At 41.8% G+C, this 25,686-nt stretch overlaps 1 protein-coding gene across 2 annotated transcripts in view; it reads left to right on the top strand.

Annotated features, from left to right (window-relative positions):
* SLC6A1 (solute carrier family 6 member 1) overlaps nt 1-25,686 on the top strand; it is a 174,685-nt gene that overhangs the window by 106,612 nt on the left and 42,387 nt on the right. For both annotated transcript variants that reach the window (XM_053295472.1, XM_053295473.1), the window contains exons 2-6: nt 11,800-12,225; nt 16,043-16,174; nt 19,215-19,315; nt 24,796-24,905; nt 25,016-25,148. In XM_053295472.1, the coding sequence (XP_053151447.1) occupies nt 11,988-12,225; nt 16,043-16,174; nt 19,215-19,315; nt 24,796-24,905; nt 25,016-25,148 (714 nt within the window). In that variant the 5' untranslated portion in view covers nt 11,800-11,987. The remainder of the gene's footprint in view (nt 1-11,799; nt 12,226-16,042; nt 16,175-19,214; nt 19,316-24,795; nt 24,906-25,015; nt 25,149-25,686) is intronic.

Raw genomic sequence — 25,686 nt, 5'->3', positions numbered from 1 at the left:
AAAACAATTAAAAAAAACAGTTGAGGGCACAATGCTCCTCCAACACACATAACATTTTTCTGGTTGCAAAGCTGGCACATAACTTGTATGTATTTATTTCAACATCTATCCTCTTCCTTATTCTTTTTTGTTTTGTTTTTATTTGTAAATAAATAAAATAATAAAATAAAATAAAATAAAATAAAATAAAATAAAATAAAATAAATAAATAAATACAGAGAGCTTAAATTCACTCCCTTTTGCACTGGGAAGACTGTATTCTTGCTGATGCATTATGGGGTAAGTCAGCTCCAAACTCTCCACTTTGGGCTGATTCACAGTGAGTCAGTGTGACACACCAGACAGTGTTCCATGACACACTCGTTGAGACATTGCCTTAGACTTACTGCTGTTCAATTTTGTATAGACAGTACTGACATAGATGAACTAAGAGTCTGAATCAGTACAAGTACTGAATCAGTACAGTTTCATATGTGCATGCAGGTTGCATGCATAGAGCTAGCCTGGGAATGATTATCTTAATTTAGCAATAGCAATAGCAATAGCACTTACATTTATATACCGCTCTATAGCCGGAGCTCTCTAAGCAGTTTACAATGATTTTAGCATATTGCCCCCAACATTCTGGGTACTCATTTTACCGACCTCGGAAGGATGGAAGGCTGAGCCAACCTTGAGCTGCTGGTCAGGATTGAACTTGTAACCTTCTGGTTACAGGGCGGCAGTTTTACCACTGCGCCACCAGGAAATTTATTAGGAAGAGAGCAACTGGCCCTATTCAACTCGAGCACAGCATCCCTCCAGTGGCTGTTGCTGGTGTCTATCTTATGTGTATTTTTAGACTGTGAGCACACTGGGGACAGCAGACCATCTTATTAATGTATTATTGATTTTCCTATGCAAACAGCTTTGAGAACTTTGGTTGAAGAGTGGTATGTAAGTATTCTGCAGCAGCAGCATCTTATTGTAAGTAAAACAACATGATCAAGAGTTTATAAGTACCCTATTGTATTATTTACATTTGTAATGCCTGTTTTGTAATTTGTAATTACCAAAAAAAATTGTAATTTCCCCCCTCCTCATTTACAACTGCTTCCATGCTCCAGGGAGCTGTCATGCTCAACCCTGCAGCCACCATTGTCAGGGGTGGACGAGGAGAGTTCAGGGGAAGAGGCAACAAGGTGGGCCCCAGGCCCCTTGGAGCCACTGCCTCGGCCAGGTTTCATGGATACTACCTTGAATCCAACCCTGAAATCACCATTGCCAGCGGTAGAGGAGGAGAATTCAGGCAATGAGGCAGCAGAGTGGGCCCTGGACCCTTGGAGCCATTGTTCCCTGTAACAGAGATTCCAGGTGTTGATGACTACAACTCCCATAATTTTGAGCTAAAGGTCATTGCAGCAGAGAATGCTGGGAGTTGTAGTCAACAACATCTGGGAATTCCTGTTAGAGGGAACATTGCTTGGAGCCACCACCTCATCCACATCCAAAAAAATACACCTTTGCCCTTATCATCTGAATCTGAGGACTCCCTCAAACCTCAGACCTCTGCAGTGGAGTCACAGACATACACAACCTACCATAAGAGCCTACACCTGCAGAATAGGTCCCAGCACCTTTAAGCCTCTGCAATCCCTGGAAAATATGGGAGAAGCTTGAGACAGAGAGGTCAGTCTCACGATCAGTGAGACCAGCCTTAAGAGAGTTTGTGGGGAGAGCAGGCTTAGCCTGCTCTCCCCACAGACTATCACAATTGCAGCCCGGGGCTGCCAGATAGGCCACCCACAAGACTGCCGGCTCCGTCACAAAGCCGGCGGGGGCTGTGGGGATTGGGGGCTGTGCGTCCCCCAGAAGTTCCAGGATGTCCCATGTGAGCGCGCGGGGCATGCTGGAGAGACCCTCGAGCCCGGGAGTCTCCTCATGTGTTGCCATGGCACGGAGCTGCACCACAGAAATACAGGATAACATAAGATCAGCCCTTCTGGATTAGGCCCAAAGCCCATCTAGTCCAGCATCCTGTTTCGCACAGTGGCCCACCAGATGCCGCTGGAAGCCACAGGCAGTAGTTGAGGGCATACCCTCTCTCCTGCTGTTACTCTCCTGCAACTGGTACTCCAATCAAAAAGTAAAGGGGAGGGGTACTTTGGGAGATTTGCTGCCGGGAGTTGTGTGGCTCCGGTTGCAGCACACAATCAGCAAAAAGCGGGCTAGGCTCCTTTAGCCCACTTTTTGCTGGTTGTGAGAATCACCTTATTGTCTGCACTATATACAGCCTTACTTGAGTGAGCTGTTGCAGTAGCAACATCCCATTTTCTGGAGTGCTTGCTCAGCTCAGCAGTTCTATAATTCCTGAACTCAGCTGTCCTGACTTCAGCGCTTGATCTTTGTTCGACCTGACCTGATTAGACCCACAAAACCAGACAAGACCAGATCTGCCTTGCCATATACTAGCTTTGGACTCCATGCCCTGCTCTGCATCTGAGCAGAACAGAAGCTGATGAGACTTTTAAAACCCTCTAAATTGGATCCTCTGATATATAGATGTTGAGCTGGGTCTCCCAATCCATGAGACCCAGTTTGGGGCAGTGAGTGGGGAGAGCAGGCTAAGCCCGCTCTCCCCGCTCACGAGTGGAGAGGGAGCCCTGGGCGGCTGGATTGGCCGCCCACATGATTGTCGGCTCCATGACGGAGCCGGCAGGGGCTGGGGGAGAATATGTACTACTAGAATTGAAATGAAAAATTCAAAGTTCTTTGTGTATTTTGCTATTGAATGTTCATTGGCTATTCCCAGAACACTAGCCAAATATTTGATATAGATATTTGACACCCAAGTATATGTAATTTCATTATTTACTCTTTGAAAGTTTTTTAATGGTTCACATGCTATAGTACATTTTAATTGACAGTAATTAAGTATTTTTATTACTAATCCTAAGTATGTGTAGCTGGACCGAAGATGGACCACATGTATCTTTTTTCATGGGTTGTCCTTTCCTCCATTTACCTTCCCTTCTTTTATTGCGTTCCCTGTGTCAAATTTTAGATTGTAAACTTCCCAAGGCTGAGAATAATTTTTGTTGTTATTCTGTAAATTGAGAAAGATTATGCAGCTGTAGCTTCTCCTGCCGATTGTCTTCAATTTCTATCTCCCACCTTCCCTGGGTGGGAGGCGGAATATGAGAACCCTCTTGGATTCCCTCACAGAAGGCAAGAGGTGAACATGTGCAGTGGGACTGAAGGATGAGCAGGGCAGAATTCTATCTTCGGTGGGTGGTTCATTAGGTTGTAAGCTGCTATAACTTGAGCTAAATGGGCTCAAGTTAGACATTTACCATTCAATTAAAGGTAAATGCATTTCAAACAAGTGGTTTCTGCAAGCTTTTGTATCTGTAATACATAAAATACCTGCTCTGTATGTGGACTAACAGTCCTTATAAGGAAAGATAATACACTTTGGAATAGTCACTGGCAGACTATGGCCGAATTAGCACATAACGTGAAACTGGAGGTATATGAACCTGAAGTTTCAATTTCAAACCGTAATTTCAATTTCAAACCTTTCCTGCTCTTGGCTGCTGAGGCCATATCCCAGCAAGCTTTGTAGGCAAAAAGTGGGCAAAGCATCAGCATGTTACCAGTGAGGCCTGATTGGCCATGATTTTGAAAGAGGCATGCTGGGAACAATAGTGCATTTTTGGAAAAATCCTCCCACCATCAGCATGGAAAAGGCATTTAAATCACTAAACAAACAAAAAACAAACAAACAAACAAACAAACAAACAAATATAATAAATATAATAAATGCCATGCCAGCACTCGTTCTGACAGCGTTCTGTACTGCCTGCCTCCCAAGAGCCCTGCAACAGAACTGTCTCACACATACATGGTTTCTGGGGTGGGAGGGTCTTGTGGTTACTATTGGCCTGTTAACTCAGGGAAGGGAAATAAACATGACTCCCTAGGAGGGGATATGTCTATGAGGGAGGGCAAAGGATCCAGGGTTCTGGCCCACTGTGACCTAGATGCCACAGCAGCTGCCTAAAGCTGTTGCCCTGTGACACTTGTCTTGTGTACAGGAACAACATTCTTGTGGTGCCATTCCATACTGCTGAGGTTGGTGTGTGTGTGTGTGTGTTTGAGAGAGAGAGAGAGAGAGGGAGGGAGGGGAGAGAGAGCGAGAGCACCACAACCACTTGAACTGCCCAATCTGCATCATGACAGCAAAACAAGCAAAATAATCATTAGAATATACCAACTGAAATTAAACTCCAAAACAATTACCCTTAGATATTGGTACCAACTTTCCAGGGGCACTGCTTCTCTTAGAAAATGTGCAGATCCTGATTTTCTTGGGGCCTTCAGAAATTCAGTATTAAGCATAATTTTTTTAGAAAGTCATATTTGTTAGGGCATGCTGAGACCTTACCTGTTGGCTTGTCTTTATCAAATGACACATTCTATATCAGCTTTTGAATTTGGAGAATATTAAGACAAGAATCAGTGAGTATAGAAACTATTCTCTGCCATCTTTTCGGCTGTAGGCTATTTAGATAATTACAAATTCACATTTCCCCTTGAAAACTTGAATATGCGAGGCTTCCTTATTTTGATTAGTCTAGTCTATAAAAATTTAATTCTTAAATTGTTATTTGTACTGGTCCTATCTATTAGGGATGTGAACGGAATTAGTTTGGCCAGTTTGGTTTGAATCTAGACCAGATTCGAACTGACCCAGTGTGGTTCTCAATTCAGTCAAACTAGGCTGTCATTTGGAATCCTCAGTGATTCCCCTTTACAAGTGACCAGTTCTTAGAACTTGGGGCAAGGCCAGTTCGAAATTGTATCACCAAAACTGGGCAGTTTTCCCGACCTTCAGTTTCATGGGGCAACCCCTGGTTCTAGTGTTGTGAGAGAGGAAGAAAAATTTCTCTCTGTCCACCCTCTCCACTCCATACATAATTTTATACACCTCAATCACATCTCTCCTTAATTGCCTCTTTTCCAAGGTAAAGAGACCCAGATGCTGTAGCCAGGCCTCATAAGGAAGGTGCTCCAGGCCCCTGATCATTTTGGTTGCCTTCTTCTGCACCTTTTCCAGTTCTACAATGTCCTTTTTAAGATACAGTGACCAAAGCTGTACGCAGTACTCCAGATGTGGCTGCACCATAGATTTGTATAAGGGCATTATAATATTAGCATTTTTATTTTCAGTCCCCTTCATAATGATTCCTAACATGGAATTATCCTTCTTCACAGCTGCCATGCACTGAGACAACACTTTCAATGAGCTGTCCACCACAACCCCAAGACCTCTCTCCTGGTCAGTCACTGACAGTTCAGATCGCATCAGCATATACTTCAAGTTGGGGTTTTTAGTCCCAATGTGCATGATTGTACACTTGTTTGCAGTGAACCACATTTGCCATATTGTCGCCCACTCCCCCAGTACGGAGAGATCATTTTGGCACTCCTGTTCTGGATTTCACTACCCTAAATAATGTAGTGTCATCTGCAAATTTGGCTACTTTGCTTCTCACCCCAACTTCTAGATGGTTTATGAACAAGTTAAAGAGAACTGGTCCCAGTACCGATCCCTGGGGGACCCCACTTCCTATCTGCCTCCATTGTGAAAACTATCCAACTCTCTGTTTCCTGTCCTTCAACCAGTTACCGATCCGCACATGAACCTGTCCCCTTATTCCATGAGTGCTAAGTTTACTCAAGACCCTTTGGTGGGGAACTTCATTAAAAGCTTTTTTGTAACTCAAAGTATACTATGTCAATGGGATCACCTTTATCCACATGCCTGTTGACACTCTCAAATAACTCCAAAAGGTTAGTGAGGCAAGACTTTCCCTTACAGAAGCCATGCTGGTTCTCCTTCAGCAAGGCCCATTCTTCTATAAGTTTAACAATTTTGTCCTTAGGTATGCTTTCCATCAATTTACCTTGCGCCAAAGTTAAGCTGACCAGCCTGTAATTTCCCAGGTTCCCCCTGGATCCTTTTTTGAAAATTGGAGTCACATTGGCTATGTTCCAGTCCTCTGGTACAGAGCCTGATTGTAGGACAAGTTACATATTTTTGCTAGGAGACTGGCAATTTCACATTTGAGTTCCTTCAGAACTCTTGGGTGGATGCCATCTGGCCCTGGCAATTTGTTAATTTTTAGCTTTTCAGGACAGTTAATAACAACTTCCTTTATCACCTCAAATTGGCCCAGTTCTTCAGCCACTAAACCTGAAAAGCACAATTCTGGATAGGGTATATGGTCAGTATCCTCCACCGTGAAGATGGATGCAAAGAACACATTCAGCTTCCCTGCAATCTCCTTATCCTCCTTAATAATCACTTTCATACCTTCATCATCTAAGGGGCCAACCACCTTCCTTGAAGGTTTTCTACTTCTGATATATTTAAAGAAGCTTTTGTTATTCCCCTTGGCACTATATGCTCCTCAAACTCTCTCTTTGCATCCCTTATTGTGTCCTTGCATTTCTTTTGCCAGAGTTTATGTTCCTTGCTACTCTCTTCATTTGGGCAGGACTTCAATTTTCTGAAGGAAATTTTCTTCGCTTTTATAGCTTCCCTGACTCTAGTGATGCAGATGATAAGAGGAGGTTTAAAGGATATCTAAGTAAGATTACAACCTCTTGATGCAATTATAGATATCAGAATTTTAGGTGTCTTTGAACAAATTCCATTCAAAGATGAACTTTCTTCATTCACATGAAGGAATACAAAAGCTTTGGCAAATGCCCTGAATTCACCTTAAACATTCAAGACACCAGGAAGTGAGTAAAAATAACTACAAAATGGCCATATTTTAGAAGTTTGGGATTTCAGTGCAAGAAAATCTTTGAATATTTGATCTTGGGAAGGGTGAATGACTTAAATTAGATAAATGAACAGTCTGTACCTCTGCCTGTCTTGAGAACCATGAAAATCTAGCATTTAGGTCCTGAGGCTACATGAATGTTTCGTCTCAGACTGCCCTGATTATTTCCAGCTCCTAGCAGTAATAAACCCCAGGCTTCACCATCGTGTCTCTCTATAGCAATTCACTTACTCAGACTGCCTCCACTCCCGTTGGCTGCTTTACTGCTACACGAGTGACTCTTTATATTAGCTGCAGCTGGGCTAGCTGGTGCCTAAAGGCATGGGCGGGAAGGAACAAACTGCAAGGACTTTGAATAAAGCTGGAGAGTCAAAGCCTCTCCAGTTTCTTCATATGAAGTTTGTGCTTGCATCTGCAGATGAATAGGCTGAATTCAGATGTAATGCAAAACTGGAGTTAAACAGGGCTGAAGTTGGAACTCCATTACTTCCAAATTCCTGCAACCACAGTTTTGAGCTGAAAGCAACCTGCAGTTTGCCTAGCCAAAAGCCAAATTTGAATCTTTGGTTTGCAGTAAGGTTCGCCACTGAGACCTGATGTTTGACCGCTGAAGCATTATGTCCAAACATGGACAGTGCCATAACCACTGCTCCATTTGGTTTTTGAAACTGCAATCATAGAGACAGTGGTGCAGACCTGCCTGGGATCATGCCCGCTCAATGCTTGTGGTGTTTCTTGTTGGCCACCACTCCAAGCACCAGCCCTCCTGTCTCCAATGCAGCTATGCAATTGCCCAGCTACAGAGATGCCACCATGTCCCATCTCAAGCTTGTCAGCCTGTCAACCAGCAAAGTAGCACAGGGGCATTCCCTCTCCCCACTCTCCCCGCTCTGTTCCTTGTCCCCACTTTGTGGCAAGCAGGGGAGAAAGGGGACAGGATGACAGGATGGACAATACGTGCTTCGCTCCCCAAGAATAAAGCAACAATGATGTAAGTTCACAAGCACAAACACTCCAGGTGGCATAAGCAGGGCACCCAATTACAGTGCTGGGATGTGAACATTTTCTGGGGATCGGGAGTGTTCCTGGGCTTGGGCTTAGAAGACAGTCCCAAACAGGGATTCTTGGACAGCCAATTCCTAATTTTTGCAGGAAAAAATTGGGGAAGGGGGACTCAGCCCCTTCTCCTTTGGGGACATCGTGCTCACTAGGCTTACTCATGAGAAGGGCCAGGCAGCAGGAACTGCATTGTCAACACTGAGAAGGCACACTCATCCTCTGTGATAATGATGGATGCTGATCCCAAGCAGACCACTCACTCATGAGACTATAAGTCCATGGGGACACCCCCTTACAACCTGTGAGAAGAACAATCAGTGGGGACCAGGATGTCAGGCAGAATTGCTAATAATGCATGAAGATTATATTATATATAATATATATAGTATAAGCCATGTGGACATATGTGTGATGTGTGCACTGGCCATGAGTATGGCGGTGCTGCTGGGGCTGAAAGTCCACCACGCCCGCTTTTCTTCACTTTTCAGTGAGGAAAAAGTGGCAGGGCAGGAGCTGACGTGTAGGCAGCACCTTCCCTGTTATTTAATACAACCTCTCCACCCTCCCAGGAGTGCACAGACCGGTTCCGTGCACATCCGTACTGCCTCTCAGTCTCAACTATAATATAGGCACAAAAACATTTACCTTACAGGTTATTGTAATGATTACATTATGATAATACATATTAGCTGATATAAGGGTGACGCAATACGCATGATGGATCTGTGACAATATGTCTCTCCAGACGTTCTTCAAAACTAAGACCTATCATCTCAGGCTGTGATGGACCAGCCGATAAATTGAGCTGGCTTGTAACTACAATTCTGATCCCATTGTTAAAATTTATACCATCTCATTTAGAAAATACCAGACAGCTACTGGAATTGATACAAAGGCTTGGCAGATGTGGAGGCTTTATATACCAATGCTGATAATACAGCTGCTAGGAAGAGTCTTATACAATTACTACAGACCAATAAAAGACACATAGAATGTTATGGATTATCAGTAGGGGATATTGAAGAAATGATTGTGGTCTTTTTACTATATAATGTGTTTAACTTCAATGGAAAATTCTACTCCCAGGAGAGAGGTTTGGCTATGGGTAACTGTCTGGCCCCCTTTTGGCTATTAGTTATATGAACAACTTGGAAAGTAGTTGTATTACCCAGGATGTGATTTTATATCAGAGGTGTACTGATGATATAATCATTATTATAAAAACTAAACAGGCAGATGAGATTTCTGAGGAAATGAATAATAGAGGGAGCATAAGCCTGACTAGGGAGGCACCAGATAATCAAGGCTGGCTACCTTTCCTAGAAACAGAACTTTGTCTTGGGAAGGGTGACTTACTGACTAAATGGTACAGGAAGCCAGCTAAAAAAGATTTAATCATAAACAGCAAATCTGCACACCCACAAACAACTAAAATACAAATGGTGGAAAATATTGTTAAAAGGGGAGCCAAAATTTCTTCCCAGGAATATATATGGGAAAGCCACAGAACGAGCTAGAAATCTAGCAGAAGTTAATGGGTATAAATTCCCCTTAAGAAGATCAGTAGGAACTAAATATGTAGCAGGACTGCCCAATCTTAAGATCCCCTTTATTTCAGATAATTTTATTAGGCAGTGCCAGAAAAGCCTAAGCAAATATGGGATCAAGACCAATGTGGTATGCCAAACAGCCAAGATCCTAAAGCAACAGTTAGTAAGATCAAGATTATATGACAAAAAGTGTGAAACTAAAGCCTGCCCAGTTTGTGAAAATGGGGGAGGTAGTTGTAAACAGAAAGGGGTCATTCATAAAATCACTTATGTAGAGAGTGTGGTGAATGTTATATAGGAAAAACTGGAAGACATTTACTAGATTTAAAGAACACCTAGCAGATTCAAAATACATAAACTGGAAAAGACCATGGTTTACACATATGAAAAATAAACATAATGGAATAACAATGCCATTCGAAGTAATCATTTTGCAGTCAGAACATTGCACAGTTAAAAGAAAGATAAGGGAAGTGTTATATTTAGACAAACTGAAACTTGAGTTTAACAGCAAGGAAGAACTAAAAGAAACTCTGAGCTACATAGGTCATTAAAGGGTGTATGAAGGAATTTGCTTTCTTACCCTCCTCCCCTTAACTGTTGTTCTCCTTGTTAGTGTTAAGCAGGCAAAGCTGAGTGTTACCAGCTTCCTCTCCCCCTCCCCTCTCCCTCCCCCTCCCACTATGTGCTAACTAGGTGTTTGATTTGACTGGGGAGAGTTTCAGATATAAGAATGCAGATTTCAAACAGTGGAACATGAAACGCTGAGGCTGACATGTTTACGTTGCAACGTTTGTTGTAGTTTTACTTATGTTTTAATTTTACACAATATAGAAGGTCTGGAGAGGAGCATGATAATACATGTAAAGTGCTTTGCACAATTGAGACACAGCATTCAAATTAAGTATTATAATGTCACATGAGACCACATCTACCTAGGACAATTCTACTTTGCCCCTGTAGCCTAGGCATACATGTATTTATTTTCAGGAGATTATTATGTGTGATGTTTGGAAATTTCATGATGTGCAAATTAATATACACTTCATTTTAAGCTTGAAAGCAAAGGCATCAACACATCAGTCAGGCTTTTAGTTTATAGTTTTAAAGTTTTAGGTTTTAGAATTTTTCTCTGTATTTTAAACTGTTTTAATTGTGTTAATTGGTTGTGAACTGCCCAGAGACTTCCATATGGGGTGGTATTAAAATGTGTTGTTAAATAAATAAATAAGAATACTGGATGAAGTTGGGTTCCTCTCAATACAGTATATTGATATAAAATAGCAATGCAACATTTGCACATCTTTGTTTTCCTCAGTAGGTGGTGCTAGAAAATTTTGCTTTGCCTTCTTCACAGCAGGATTATTCCTAGTGTTATTCAGTGATATTATAAATCCTTGTCCCAGCCAAGGCATCCCATACTTATTTGTAACTTAAGCATTATGAGTGGCGGCAGCCTGAGGACAGCCATTTCCCCATGCTCCACCATAGCCATGTACCTGGTTGGCTTCTGTCTAGCTGCTTTGTAGATGAAACCTGTATTATAAATGCAATTGTTAATATAAATGCAAACCCAGGGAGACTAGTTACAATACAGAGTTAGACCTGAATATTCCTCTTTGCCTCTTACATTGTTAAAATAGGAATATCATTTTTTAAAAATGCTGAGCAAAATAATTGCACACTGGTATAGATTACATAATTCTCAGCTGTTTTTTTGCTGAGCGGTTCCCATGTGTAATGACTTAATAATGTGTATGATGGTTACTCAGATAGGGTAACATTTAAAAAATAGATACATTTCTGGGGAAAGTGCTAACCTTTCATAGTCCAAGCTTTGAAAAGGACATTTTATCAAGTAGAATTTTTTGGTGTTTCATCTCCATTTTATGACTGTTGCTTCCTCTGAAATATCTTCTTTATAGTAATTGACTGTAAGGGAGACCTTTTTATTTAGTGATGTTCATGTATTAAGTTATAGGTGACCAGGCTTTGTTTTGAGCTGCACATGACTGAGCTAGATTGGCTGTTGTTTTGTTTGGTTCAATGGCCTATGGTGTCACTTAGCAAATAAAAAAATACTCTTTATTAAAAACAACTGAATGTAACAAAGAAATACATGCTTTGAAAAAACATAGATTTGTGCATTTCTTTGTTTCTTAATTTCTTTATGTTCAGTTTTCATGAAAATCAATAATTAAATTCCAAATCACTCCAAAAGACTCCAATTTGTAACAAAGAAATATAATTGTATGGATACTTTTGAAGACTTACTAGAAAGCTTTGAATTTACCTGCTTGTGCGTGATTTCTATACGATCCCTAATTTTAAAAAATCCTACTCTTATTTTACAGATTAATACAGACTCCTGTTACAAGATATCTGTTTGGATTTTAACGCCCTGGAACATCCTCTCTTATTATTTTAACAATCCCATAAATCCTTAGTTGGGTCGTCAAGAGCCGCAAAGCTGCTGTCCACGTGGACTGGTGCTGACATTTCTCGTCCAGCTGCGAGAGCCTCTCCATCTAAACCTAGAGACATGGCAACAAATGGAACAAAAGTTGCTGATGGGCAAATTTCCACAGAACTCAGTGATGCCTCGATCACCAATGACAAGCCTAAGACACTGGTAGTGAAGGTGCAGAAGAAAAAAGGAGATATTCCAGAAAGAGACAGCTGGAAGGGAAAATTTGACTTTCTGATGTCCTGTGTGGGCTATGCAATTGGCTTAGGGAATGTGTGGCGGTTTCCATACCTTTGTGGGAAAAATGGAGGAGGTACATCTTTCAGTTTATGACCAAGTCTGCTGAATGTTTTAGATTAGAATCAAGTCTTCCTTTTCAGTCTGAAGTTCTACGAATCTTATCAATCAAATGCTTGCTGCAGCAGAGAAGAACAAATGAGAACAGGTTGCCACTCCAAACATCTTTGTACGAAATACATGGGAGAGCTTTTCAGCAAGTCTTGCTAAATAAATTCCGCAACTTGCTGTCAAGGCACCCCTCTAGGATGCCTTAACCATAAGTGATAACTTCAGTCAAGGATGACAATTCTATTCAATACTATCTGGTATTTTTGAATATTTTGTTAACCTAGAGTGAATCCACAGGTTACTGAGAATTAATCAATTTAATTCCTACCCTGCTGTTTTAGAATCTTATGGGACAGAGCAGAGTGCCTTCCAGCAATATCTGGCAGCCCAAACAGAGACACTTTGTTTACCACTTTCTTTGCTGTAATGCACTGGAGGAGGGTCTCAAACTGGGACACTTCACAGTCAGGGCTTGGTGCCTTATTTCCTGTGCTATAGACAGTCTGCTTCCTCTGCATACATAGTCAGACTAAGCACTGCAGTGCTGGGAGCTGCAGTAATAGTCAAGGCTGCAAGTAATTGTCAGCCAGCTCAACAGGCTAATCCTCAATCACTTGGGCTATAAAACCTTGGCCTCAGAGCTGTCCAGTAAGTCTGAGCAACTTGTTACACATACCAGGAACAGATTTGCTTTCCCCCTCAGCCCACCTTTATTTTCTGGAATCAGTCTTAGCATGACCCTGACAACATCCCTGCCTCTGGCTCCTCAGAGCCTGATCTGCTTGCCTGACTGGACCACATCCTGGATCACACCCTAAGCTTGCCTGTTTGGACCACACCCTGGCTAAGGCCTAATGCCCTGATTTGAGGAAAGTGAGGAGCTACCACTACAGCTGCTTCATACAATGCCATATCATTATTCTAGGCAACAGCTACAGCATCTAGCATTTAGAAGGTGGTTGTGCCTCAGTTACTCTGTGAGCATCTGCTTTTGTCTACTACAGGAAAGCAGACACTGCCAGAGTAAGCACAGACAGCTGATTTTAAAAAGGTAGGTGCTACAGCCAGTTCAGGGTGGTCAATGGCACTGGTAGCTTCTTTTCAGTCTTACTACAAAGCAAAGTACTTCCCATAGTAATAAGAGTTTATGAAACAGAGTCTGCTTTCACCCACAGCATTCAAAATCAACCAGAGGGTAATTTTAAATACACATGAATTGTGAGATTCAGCTCACAGTGCATGACAGCAAAGTAAACCCTAGATATGCGTTTTATTCATACACTTCTAGGGTACTGGTGTCAAAGACGCCTACAGCAATTAGGTCACAATGATGGAAGCTAAGAGGCCTGGTAAAAGTAGTCTCTCCATCAATGGGACTGAAAAATCAGTGATACATAAAAGTGTTTTGGTTGGAAAATGCTCAACGTCCTAATTTATCTTATACAAGTAAATAAGAGTGGGCTCTAGCCTCACTAGAGATTGAGGTTGTTCTCATGACACAAACTACTTCGGTAGGAGAAAGTTAAACCAGGCAGCTCATGTTGTCTTCACCACCGGGAGGCCTCCTAATCCAGCTGCTCCATTGTTGGGTATCCCTGATCCACTACCCAGATACAAAGTGAGGTAGGAGGAGAAGGGGACACCTCTTACTAGGGTTGTGCAATTCAGATTTTTGGTGTTTCGATTTGGATCTGAATTGAAACACCCCCGATTCATTTCAGATCCGAATCTGACCTGTCCGAATCACCCCTGATTCGATTCGGATCCGAATCCGAATTGGATATGGATTAAAAAATGGGTCCTGGGGACAAAAGAGTAGGGTGGGGTGGTAGTGCCTAATGGGTTGAGGCTACCACCCCAATTGCAGAGGGATTAGGCAGAGGGATGATTTTTGGTGAATTTCTGTAGTGTCTTGGGGCAGATTGGGGGCATAATGTGGGATCTGGGGCAGAGAGTGGGGTGGGGTGGTAGTGCCTAATTGGTGGAGGCTACCACCCCAATTGCAGAGTGATTGGGCAAAGGGCTGATTTTTGGTGAATTGTTGAAGTTTACGCGTCTTTAAGGCTTTTCCCCATTAGGTATAATGGAGGGTGTATCGCTTCACGTCGGGGGGGAAAGGGGTGGCCCAGAGCAGTGTGGGGTTGGTGGTAGTGCAAGGTAGGGGCAAGGAAGCTACCAGATTTTTTTCAAAGGATTTGGGCGGAGGGCTGATTTTTGGTGAATTGTTGAAGTTTACGCGTCTTTAAGGTTTTTCCTCATAAAGTATAATGGAGGTTTCAGCAGCCCCATAAATGCACTTGGGGGGTGCTGGGGTGGCCCAGAGCGAGTGGTGGTGTAGTGCACATAGGGTGCCAACCACCCCCATGGGTTTCAAACCCATGGGCTACAGGGTTCTGTTGTTTCTTAGATGTTCTGAGTGTGGATTCTATGAATCCACACTCATGGGATTCTATGATTCTATGAATCCACACTCATGGGATTCTATGAATCCACACTCATGGGATTCTATGATTCTATGAATCCACACTCATGGGATTCTATGATTCTATGAATCCACACTCAGAACATCTAAGAAACAACAGAACCCTGTAGCCCATGGGTTAGAAACCCATGGGGGTGGTTGGCACCCTATGTGCACTACACCACCACTCGCTCTTGGCCCCCCATCACCCCCCAAGTGCATTTATGGGGCTGCTGAAACCTCCATTATACCTAATGGGGAAAAGCCTTAAAGACGCGTAAACTTCAACAATTCACCAAAAATCAGCCCTTTGCCCAATCACTCTGCAATTGGGGTGGTTGCCTCCACCAATTAGGCAATACCACCCCACCCCACTCTTCTCCCCCATATCCCACGTTATGCCCCCAATCTGCCCCAAAGACACTAAAACTTCAGAAATTCACCAAAAATCATCCTTCTGCCTAATCCCTCTGCAATTGGGGTGGTAGCCTCCACCCTTTAGGCGCTACCACCCCACCCCACGCTTTTGGCCCTGGGACCCGAAATTTGAGTAGACGTCACATCAGACCTTTTTGCATTGAAGTCAATGGGAGGCAAAAAGGCGGGAAATTCAAATTGACGTCATTGCTCAAAATGGAGGGGGAAGAAGAAGGCATTTATTGGCCACAAAATGGAGGGCCGAAACAACAGATAATTTGGAGCTGAAACGGGGGTGTTTTGTTTCGGCTCTGAAAAATTTCGGGGGCTGAAATTTGTGATTCGTTTCAGATCCGAATCACCTGAAATTGGCCGTTTTGGGTACAGATCATTCTGTACCTGAAATGTTTCACACATCCCTACCTCCTACCTCATTCCATGGTCATGTACAGCTCTGTGCTGCTAGCGGTTACTCCCAGGCTGCTGGCAGCCATCTTAACTATACAGTCAGTGGAGGTGGGGAGTGGCTAGGCAGTGCACTGCATTGCTCATGCAGTACATTGTGGGATACATGGTGGCCTGGCTTCCTTCCGCCTTCTCCCAATTGGTGCTTGGCTTGCCTCCACACCGCTCATGTGGGAGCATGGGCAATGGAGCCCTGATCTGGTTCTGGTCGGCTGGGAGAAGACAAGTAGGTTTTTGCCTTCCGCCCAGCCCACACCAATAGTCATGTGAACGACCTCATAACATTCTGAAACTACATGGAAGAAAGAACATAATATAAACATTAAGAAAAAAATACCTTTTCTTTCTGTGGTATTTAGGATAAAATTTAATTTTGGGATTCTTGCTTAACGATGCACCTGTTAATTTTTTTCACTGCTCATTTTCTATATCCTTTCAGGAGCTTTTCTGATTCCGTATTTCCTTACTTTAATTTTTGCTGGAGTCCCTCTGTTTCTTTTGGAATGTTCACTTGGCCAGTATACTAACATAGGAGGTCTGGGAGTTTGGAAGCTTGCTCCAATGTTCAAAGGTACAGTGTTGAATTAAATAAATTGCTGTTAATTCTGTAGTAGCTGTTGATTCTGTTGAGTTATGCTCTTTATTGCACTTGCAAAATAAATTATCTTGATCACATAAATATTGGCTAATCTTTCTAGACTAAGAGCTCAAGGTAACGCAAGGATGGTTCAGTAGAATATATGCAACAGTCAAATGTAGTTTGGAAATTTTCCTTTTTCATATTTTCTCCTCTTCCCCCTTTTCAGCAAAATTTCAGATCTGTATAGCCCTGATTCCCATAATTCCTCAATGTCCTCAGTATCATTATTCTACTTTCAATGATACTATTTTATAAAAGTAGAGCTAATGGACATCTACTTTTCCTTCCCCCTTATGCCAATGCACATATGAGTTTTATTTGGTTCCTACATTTAGCTGCTCTGGGCCAAATTTAACCAATAATTACATTACTAACCAGAAAGCTTGACCTAGTACTTCCAAGTTTAGTATTTGACCATACTTCTTACACTCAGTATAATCATTAACATCTCTTTTGTCATTTGTCCTTAGCTAGAAATGAATGACATTGCTACATGTTAATAATTTCCATCTCTTGCTACCATTTAGACCTGAATCTGTTCCCCAGTGGTATGGAAGCCCCTATAGTGCTGCTTCTTTCAGAACTGCCAAGGAACATGAGAGTCCCTGGACTATATAGGAAGAGTCTACATTGTGGCTCCTCCCCCACACCAGCATAAACTTATTTCTGGGAAGGATTGGTATTACAGTACTTTCAGATCACCAAGACAATCTTAGACACTTATGCACTCCTTGTCCCCTTGAGGTTTGATATAGTGGCTGATATCCAGAATAGCAAAGCACGTTTGCTACAAGACAAGCACCAGTACTGCTGCTGATGTTTTCAACTGATACAACAGGGGAGCCCCCAGGATGCATTATGTGCCACCCAGAAATATGTACAAAAACGTGTTTTGTGGAAAGGGGAGGTTGCTGAAAGCATGGTTACCATATGGTTACCAGTGCAGCTTTAGTCAAAACCTTCAACAGTACTAGCGCTTCTCATGTAGTGCCTGCACTTTGTTAGTCTGGATGTCAGCCAGTCTATAGAAGTGATGGTGCAGGGCTAACATGAATAGAGTTCAGGTCATGTATGTTATAAGTACTTGATTACTAAAGGCTTCACTTACAAATACCACATAACATAAGTTTAGCTTCAGCTTCTTTTTCAAGAGTAATTCCAACCTCTATTGAACCCTAGCACAGCATCCCACCAGTGGTTGTTGGCGGTGTCTACCTTATGTTTCTTTTTAGATTGTGAACTCTTTGGGGACAGGGGACCATCTTATTTATTTTTCTATGTAAACCGCTTTGGAAACCTTTGTTGAAAAGTGGTATATAAATAAGAACATAAGAACACCTGTCCTGGCTCAGGCCCAAGGCCCATCTAGTCCAGCATCCTTTTTCTCACAGTGGCCCACCAGATGCCTCTGGGAAGCCCACAAGTGAGGGCATACTGTTTCTCCTGCTGTTGCTCCACTGCAACTGGTATTGAGAGGCATTGTGCCTCTGAGGATGGAGGTGGCCTATAGACACCAGACTAGTAGTAGCCAGACTAGTAGCCATTGATACCAGACTAGTAGCCATTGATAGACCTGTCCTCCATGAGTTTATCTAAGCCCCTTTTAAAGCCATCCAAACTAGTGACCATCACCACACCCCATGGCAGAGAATTCCAATAAGAACATTCTAATAATTGTAGCAGTAACACAGCCTGAGCTACAGAGTGTTATGAATAGTTGGAAGAGAAACTGATAGTAACAGCACAGACCTATTATGATTTACCAAGCCTATGATTAGGCTTGTATAGTGCTTTAGCTTTTCATGTCATCACCACATACATAATCATGTTTCATACAGCATTAGTTCAGTTCCCAATAGCTTCAGTTCAAGCTTTAAAGCTACAACATTAATGCCACCACATTTCATACTCTAGCACATTTCCCCCTCATAAAAACCATTGTAAAATGTGGAAAAAGAAATTTCTACACATCTGTGAATGAGTAGCTGAAGCTTGTCACTCTCAAGGTGAAATTTTCACCTTTTATTTCCCCAACAAATATCAGATTGTCAAAACATTTTGAAATCTCTGGTTTTCTCTCCTTTCTGACTGCATTTGTGGGAACAAGACATGAGCTCCTAAAATAAGGAGAGAACTGATACTTTTTTCAGGGTACCTGAGATGATTTCAGATGAAATAAACTACCCAGTGAATTTCATAATCATTATTCTTATATTGGTGTTTATTTAATGCTTGTTATATATGTCATTATGTATGGATATCAAAACAGCATTTATATAGGACTTCAAAGAACTTTGTAACGTTTTCTCACGTACCTTGATGGCAAATGAGAGACATAGGTTCTATTACTCCTGATTTGAAGTGTGAAAGACTTGATCGCCAGGATCGTTCAGTCACTTATCTGAGTAGGAGTTTGAGCTGAGGTTTCTACGCTCTCCTTTCATTATCTTTCCATATAAATCCATAGCACATTGCCTGTCTTCCAACACACTATACTCAAAGTCTGTTTTTCTGCATCTCATTTTTACGCTTTCAAGACATTAGGAGTTCACCTGGTAATAGAGTGAAGGCCATTTTCTAAAGTTCCACCTCTTTTCTTTTGACTGACAACCTGTGTTTTCTGGCTTCAGTGAACGTAACCCTTCTTCTTGTGATCCCTGTTTCTTTCCCTCTTCCCATAGTCGTTTCCTAACTTTTTCAGCACAAGCAGCAAGTGCTATTTCACACACCACTTTAACCCTCATAAAGAAGGCACATGGTGGTGTCCCAAACTACACCTCAAGTAAATTCTGCTATGTGAGGAATGATCATAATATTCAGTTTTCATTATAATAAAAAATTACCAAAGCACAAAGTAATTTTAACATGTTTGAGGTTAAACCTTTCAAAGTATTACCATTTCCCTGTAATATTCTGAAGCTCCACTGCTAATAAGAGTGAACTGTTAACTCTGTCATATTTTCTGCTGCAGGTGTGGGATTAGCCGCTGCTGTTCTGTCCTTCTGGCTTAATATTTATTACATTGTGATTATTTCCTGGGCCATATATTACTTATACAACTCTTTTACCACAGTGAGTGACTTTTCTTCTTTTATATTGAAACCTTCAATTCAGATACATTTTATCAACTGTACAATATTTAACATGTCATAGTATATTAAACCAAAAGGCCTGATCTAGATGTTATATTTCTGCTTGATTTGATCAGATTTAAATGTAACAGCCAGTCTGTTCAATTGTTTACAATGGATCCAGGCTAGATCCAGTTGGGTGTTAATTATTGTTTCCTATTGATCGACCCAGATCTTTTATTCTTCTTTCCCCAACTATGGCCTTTACATGGAAAAAGAAATGAGAGTAATAAAGAAAGTAAATAATTTATATAATATTGCATTGTACTGGTGAAGTTTCACCATGAACAGCACATGTGTCAGCCTGTGAGAAGAGAGAGCCAGAAACTGAGAGAAAGACATGAACTTTACTGCCCAACTCTACGCATACTTCCTTTGAAGAAAGTCCCATTAAATTAACTAGGGTTTACTCCCATATAATTGTGCATATAATTGTGGCCACCACCACCACCTTTATTTTATTTTATTTTATTTTATTTTATTAAAACATTTCTATTCCAGCTTTATTTCCATAAATGACAATCAAGGCAACTCAAAATTCATAAAAAAAATTTATGTAAAACACACAGCAATCAGTATATCAGCAGACACCTAGGAGAAAATGTTGGCAGTAGATGACTAAAACTGCCTCAGTGTTTACATAACATACACTGGCTTAAACAGCAGTGTTTTGACTTGGTACCTTAAAGCATGCAGGGTTGGAGCCAGGCATATCTCCTAGGACAAATGGTTCCAATGCCTGGGCAACTTTATTGAAAAGTCCCTCTCCTGGGTATTCATCCTTCATAATTCAGGTGCTAGTGGGACACAGAGTATGTTCTCAGGTGAGGATCTTAGCATGCAGTTAGCTCAAACTCATTCTGGGAGGGGAAAGGAGAAGTCACCTACAGGTGAAACTCGGAAAATTGGAATATCGTGCAAAAGTCCATTAATTTCAGTAATGCAAATTAAAAGGTGAAACTGATATATGAGACAGACTCATTACATGCGAAGCGAGATAAGTCAAGCCTTAATTTGTTATAATTGTGATGATCATGGCGTACAGCTCATGAAAACCCCAAATCCACAATCCCAGAAAATTAGAATATTACATGGAACCAAGAAGACAAGGATTGTAGAATAGAACAATATTGGACCTCTGAAAAGTATACAGTGTACTGTGCTTGATTGGCTAGCAAACTCGCCTGACCTGACCCCATAGAGAATCTATGGGGCGTTGCCAAGAGAAGGATGAGAGACATGAGACCAAACAATGCAGAAGAGCTGAAGGCCGCTAATGAAGCATCCTGGTCTTCCATAATACCTCATCAGTGCCACAGGCTGATAGCATCCATGCCACGCCGCATTGAGGCAGTAATTACTGCAAAAGGGGCCCAAACCAAGTACTGAATACATATGCATGCTTATACTTTTCAGAGGTCTGATATTGTTCTATTCTACAATCCTTGTCTTCTTGGTTCCATGTAATATTCTAATTTTCTGGGATTGTGGATTTGGGGTTTTCATGAGCTGTACGCCATGATCATCACAATTATAACAAATTAAGGCTTGACTTATCTCGCTTTGCATGTAATGCGTCTGTCTCATATATCAGTTTCACCTTTTAATTTGCATTACTGAAATTAATGGACTTTTGCACGATATTCTAATTTTCCGAGTTTCACCTGTAAATGATTAACTATGTGACATTATGGCTAAACTTTATCTTGGAGGCTGTATACTGTAAGACAGAGGTTCTCAGATTTTGTTGATATTGTGACCCCCCCCCACTTCAACAATAATATATAAAATTACATCATACAAGGGCAGGCATAGCAGTCGTGCTTCTTTGGCTAACAGGCCAGAAGAGAGTTCCTTCTTACAACAGCTTATCTCTCAAGAATGAACTCTCTTCCAGCCATCAGCCAAAGATTGGGACCATAGCAGGCAATAGAATTAAAGCCTCCCTAGCCACCCACCCCACCATTACCATGATCTGTCCTCTGGGACCCTGATCTGGTTGCTATTAACCTGCACACACACACACACACACACACACTCAAAATAACATGTAGTTTGAATAATGACTCTCAGAGAAACACACACTCTATTTTTGCATGAGCCATTCAATTTGTGCCTCCTCTGAAGGCAATTCTGCTTTTTATCTGTGTCAGTAATGAATGAATGATCCAAAATGATCCAATCACATCTGGTGCAGAGAAATAGAAGAATGATCTCTCCACAGCAAAGGCTGATTGGAAGGAAACAAAGTTCAGATCAGTGCATCGTTCGGAAATTCAGAGACAGAATGCCTCCTGTGTGAGTGAGCACTTTTGGCTCACACAAGCCTCAAATTGTTTAATTGATTTATTCAGTGTGCCTCAGACACAGTTTGGGAATTAGTGAGCTAGGCTTTAAAATATGGTAAGCAGAGGCGTAACTATAGGGGGGGCAGGGGGGGCACGTGCCCCGGGCGCCATCTTTTCTGGTCACGTGGGGGGTGCCGCCATGACCAATTTTTTTAAAAAAATTTTAAATTTTTTGTTAATACAAATGTTTCCTGCTCAGTGCAGCAGTGCTGCAGCAGTCAAGGGAGCACGTCGGTGCCCCCTTCCCCACAAGCGGTCCCTTCCGCGCTGCCTGCACACACACCCCCCGCATTGCTTTGCTGGCGCCTGGCGGCCAGTCAGTGGCCTGGCTTGGCAGCGGCGGCGGGCGCTTGTGAGGAAAAACCTAAGTATAATGTAGTATGTGGGGGGGCGGGGGGAGCGGTGGGGGGGCGCCATTTCACTGCTTGCCCCGGGCGTCGATTTCCCTAGTTACGCCTCTGATGGTAAGTGAATGGTGACATGGCTATGGCTATCACTGAACACCAAGTGAAGCCTACCACCACCACTACCACCATTAGTATGCAGGCCAAATTTGTTTGTAATTGGTTCAAGATGGTCTTCTGGAAGTACTGTGCGAAGCATATAATACAATTGTGGTGTGTTTTTCCTGATAATATAGAAAGGTCCTCATTGCACTTTACCAGTTCCTATTCATGATTCTATACACACTGTCACTTTCTTTTCTGCTTGTGCGGGGAAACACGTACACAATGTTAGGAGCCATCCAACTGACTCTTACAGGAGTTTTCTGCAGCATTTCCAACATATTCCTCTTATGAGTATGTCCATTAACTTTGTTATAACTGTGGATTTGTAGAACAGATCCAAATATGTTCTATAAAGAGACTTGCGTTTTGGGTGGTATACAAATGTGTTAACGGTTTGGGCCTGCCTGAGGGACCACCTGCTCCCAAGGGTTGCTGCCCGCTCAACGAGGTCATCTGAGGGGGCTCTGCTCCAGGTGCCGACAATGAGGGAGGCTCGGTTGTCGTGCACGCGGGACAGGGCCTTCTCTATTGTTGCCCCCAGACTCTGGAATGCTCTCCCAGTGGCTTTTTTCTTCCCGGTCTCCATCGCAGCTTTTAGAAAAAGTGTAAAATCTTGGCTTTTTGCCCAGGCATTTATTTGATTCTCTGCTGCTGCTCTTTATAGTCTGTATTGCCTTTATGCTTTTGTTTTAAATTTTTAATCAGATTAGTTTAATATTTTTTTTCACTTAATATTTTAATTGTGTCTTTTTTACCATCTTGTGTTTAAATTTTTGCTGTAAACCGCCTTGGGATTGCTTTAATGAAAGGCGGTATATAAATTTAACAATCAATCAATCAATCAAATAATAAAGAAAGCCACCAAGAAAATAAATCTCTGTATAGCATGCTGCATCTCTCAGATTCCGCTCTCAGTCTGGAAGTTATGCTCCTTAATCATCGCCTTGTGTCCCAGTGGCCCTAATATTCACCTTTGGCTGGTTACTGAGGCTCTTCTGACCAACTAAGTAGGAATTGGTGTCTAGCTTTTACCATGACATGAAATATGTAGGTAGCATCCAATGGCCCCAATGGAAATTACTGACATCCATTCGTCTTAATCTCAGAAAATCACCCAAGGAGCCAGTGGTACAAAATGGGCTTCGTTCAGGTCATTCTATAGGCCATTATAAATGATATATAGAATACCTTTAGTCTGAAAACTGCTTTGCATTCCTCATTCCTCCTCACAAAAGCCTGTGAGATGAATCATTCATATTCCCATTTTCACAGAAGTGGAACTGAGGCTGAGGTTTAGTAACTTGCCCAAGGCCACCTGGTGAGTCTATGGCTGAGCTGAAATTTGAACCCTCTATTTCGACGGTCATTGCTAGCACTCTGCAGAAGCATTGTCTCCATGCACAGAAGAACTACAGTCCAAGTAGTTGTTACAATATATTTTGTTCACATAACTAGTTTTGGTTAGAAGAACTTTAAAAATGTGTAATTTGGAAAGGATTGAGCTTATAGAGGTAAATAATTAAAGTCAGGTGATGCAGAGCACAGAGAAAATAACAAATAATGGGGCCTAGTGAATGTTAACAGGAAAGTGTGCTAGTCCCTTGAGCAGTGAAAGTTACACACACACACACACACACACCATTTTCTGTTTCTATGATTCTAGCAACCATGCTGTTGCAGCCAATTTGTTGGGGCTGGAGAGAGGAGATTAGCTGGCTTTATTAAATTCAGCACACCCATACGTCATTGTTCTGGGCAAAGCATCACATAAACAGTGGCATGAAGCTTACACTACTTTATACACAAAAAGGAGGTCTAGGAGAGGAGAGCTGGTCTTGTTGTAGCAAGCATGACTTGTCCCCTTAGCTAAGCAGGGTCCACGCTGGTTGCCTATGAATGAGAGACTTGATGTGTGAGCACTATAAGATATTCCCCTCAGGGGATGGAGCCACTCTGGGATGAGCAGAAGATTCCAAGTTCCCTCCTTGGCATTTCCACGATAGGACTGAGAGAGATTCCTGCCTGCAACCTTGGAGAAGCTGCTGCCAGTCTGTGTAGACAATACTGAGCTAAATGGACCTAAGGTCTGACTCAGTATATGAGACCAAATGTTAACAGAAGACAAAAACCCTGTGTTTCACATTAGGCGTGTTTTTTTGGGGGGGGGGGGATATGTTTAATTTTTCCCAAATAGTAAATTTAAAATACTGGGGAAAGATTAGATCAAAGGTAATCCTTCCTGTCTGTTAATAGAGTATATTTTTGAATCTTCAAAAGTTCACATATATAGGTGTGGATCCAGGGAAGCACAGGCAAACTTCATTTTATCTTTCTTGTCCCTTCTTGCTCATTGTAGACCCCCATGTCCCAAAAATCTGCCCTTCCATGTCCCAAAAATCAGAGGACCTTCCTGAACAGCATGAGATAGGGTGCAGAGGGCTGCAGCTGAAGCAGGGGATCTGCAGGAACTGGAGGTTGACTTTATGCTAACTCTTAAAATATTGATATTTTAATTGTTCTCTCCATTCCACCCATCCCCAACCCCTCTGTCCTTTCTTAATTAGAATCTTCCATGGAGACACTGTGATAACCCTTGGAACACAGAGCGCTGTTTCTCTAATTACAGTATAGCAAACACCACCAACATGACAAGTGCTGTTCTGGAATTCTGGGAGTAAGCTAAGAAGAACTTTTCTTGTTCCTATGAATAAATGTTGTTTATTTCTTACTATGTGTCCAAAACAGCTAGATTAGATATGTTGATATACTTCCTCTCTTTTTCAGACGTAACATGCACCAAATGACAGATGGACTAGAAAAACCAGGCCAGATCCGTTGGCCATTAGCAATTACATTAGCAATTGCCTGGGTTTTAGTGTATTTCTGCATCTGGAAGGGGGTAGGCTGGACAGGAAAGGTAAGAGTATATCTTGTTGATCCATACATGGTTGTGTTCCCTTCTGAATCAGTACAATATTATAAAACTTTATTTATCAAGATAAGTCTTGCTGATACATCTTTCCAAGATAATGATGCATTTTTGTACTACAAATACTAGAGCCTTGTTTTTACTTTTAGATGCCCCTGTAATTTAAAAGTAAATAATAAGGACTGGATCCCAACTAGTACTTTTACAAACAGAAGAGGTTCCATCCATGCAAGGGGGTGACGTTTGCTGATTCCCATTTCTGTCTACACAGACTTGATTGAAGCCTATAATATATTTATCTTATTACTATAAAAATTGAATTACATGAGCTGTACAAGATGATATTGTTATGAATAATAACAGTTACAAGGCAGTTAAAAGTAAGTAAGTGGTGGGCAGGGGAGAATATAAATAAGTAAATAAGGTGAAGGCTGCAGATAGAACAAGGGAATATATTTGAAGCTGTTTTACACTGAAACAGACCATTGGTCTATCTAGGTCAGTGTTGCCTACACTGATTGACATC

Source organism: Hemicordylus capensis, chromosome 2, assembly GCF_027244095.1.
Source record: "Hemicordylus capensis ecotype Gifberg chromosome 2, rHemCap1.1.pri, whole genome shotgun sequence".
In the NCBI taxonomy this organism is placed as follows: domain Eukaryota; kingdom Metazoa; phylum Chordata; class Lepidosauria; order Squamata; family Cordylidae; genus Hemicordylus; species Hemicordylus capensis.
The sequence above is the reverse complement of the archived record's forward strand: the minus strand, read 5'-3'. Positions and strand labels throughout refer to the sequence as shown.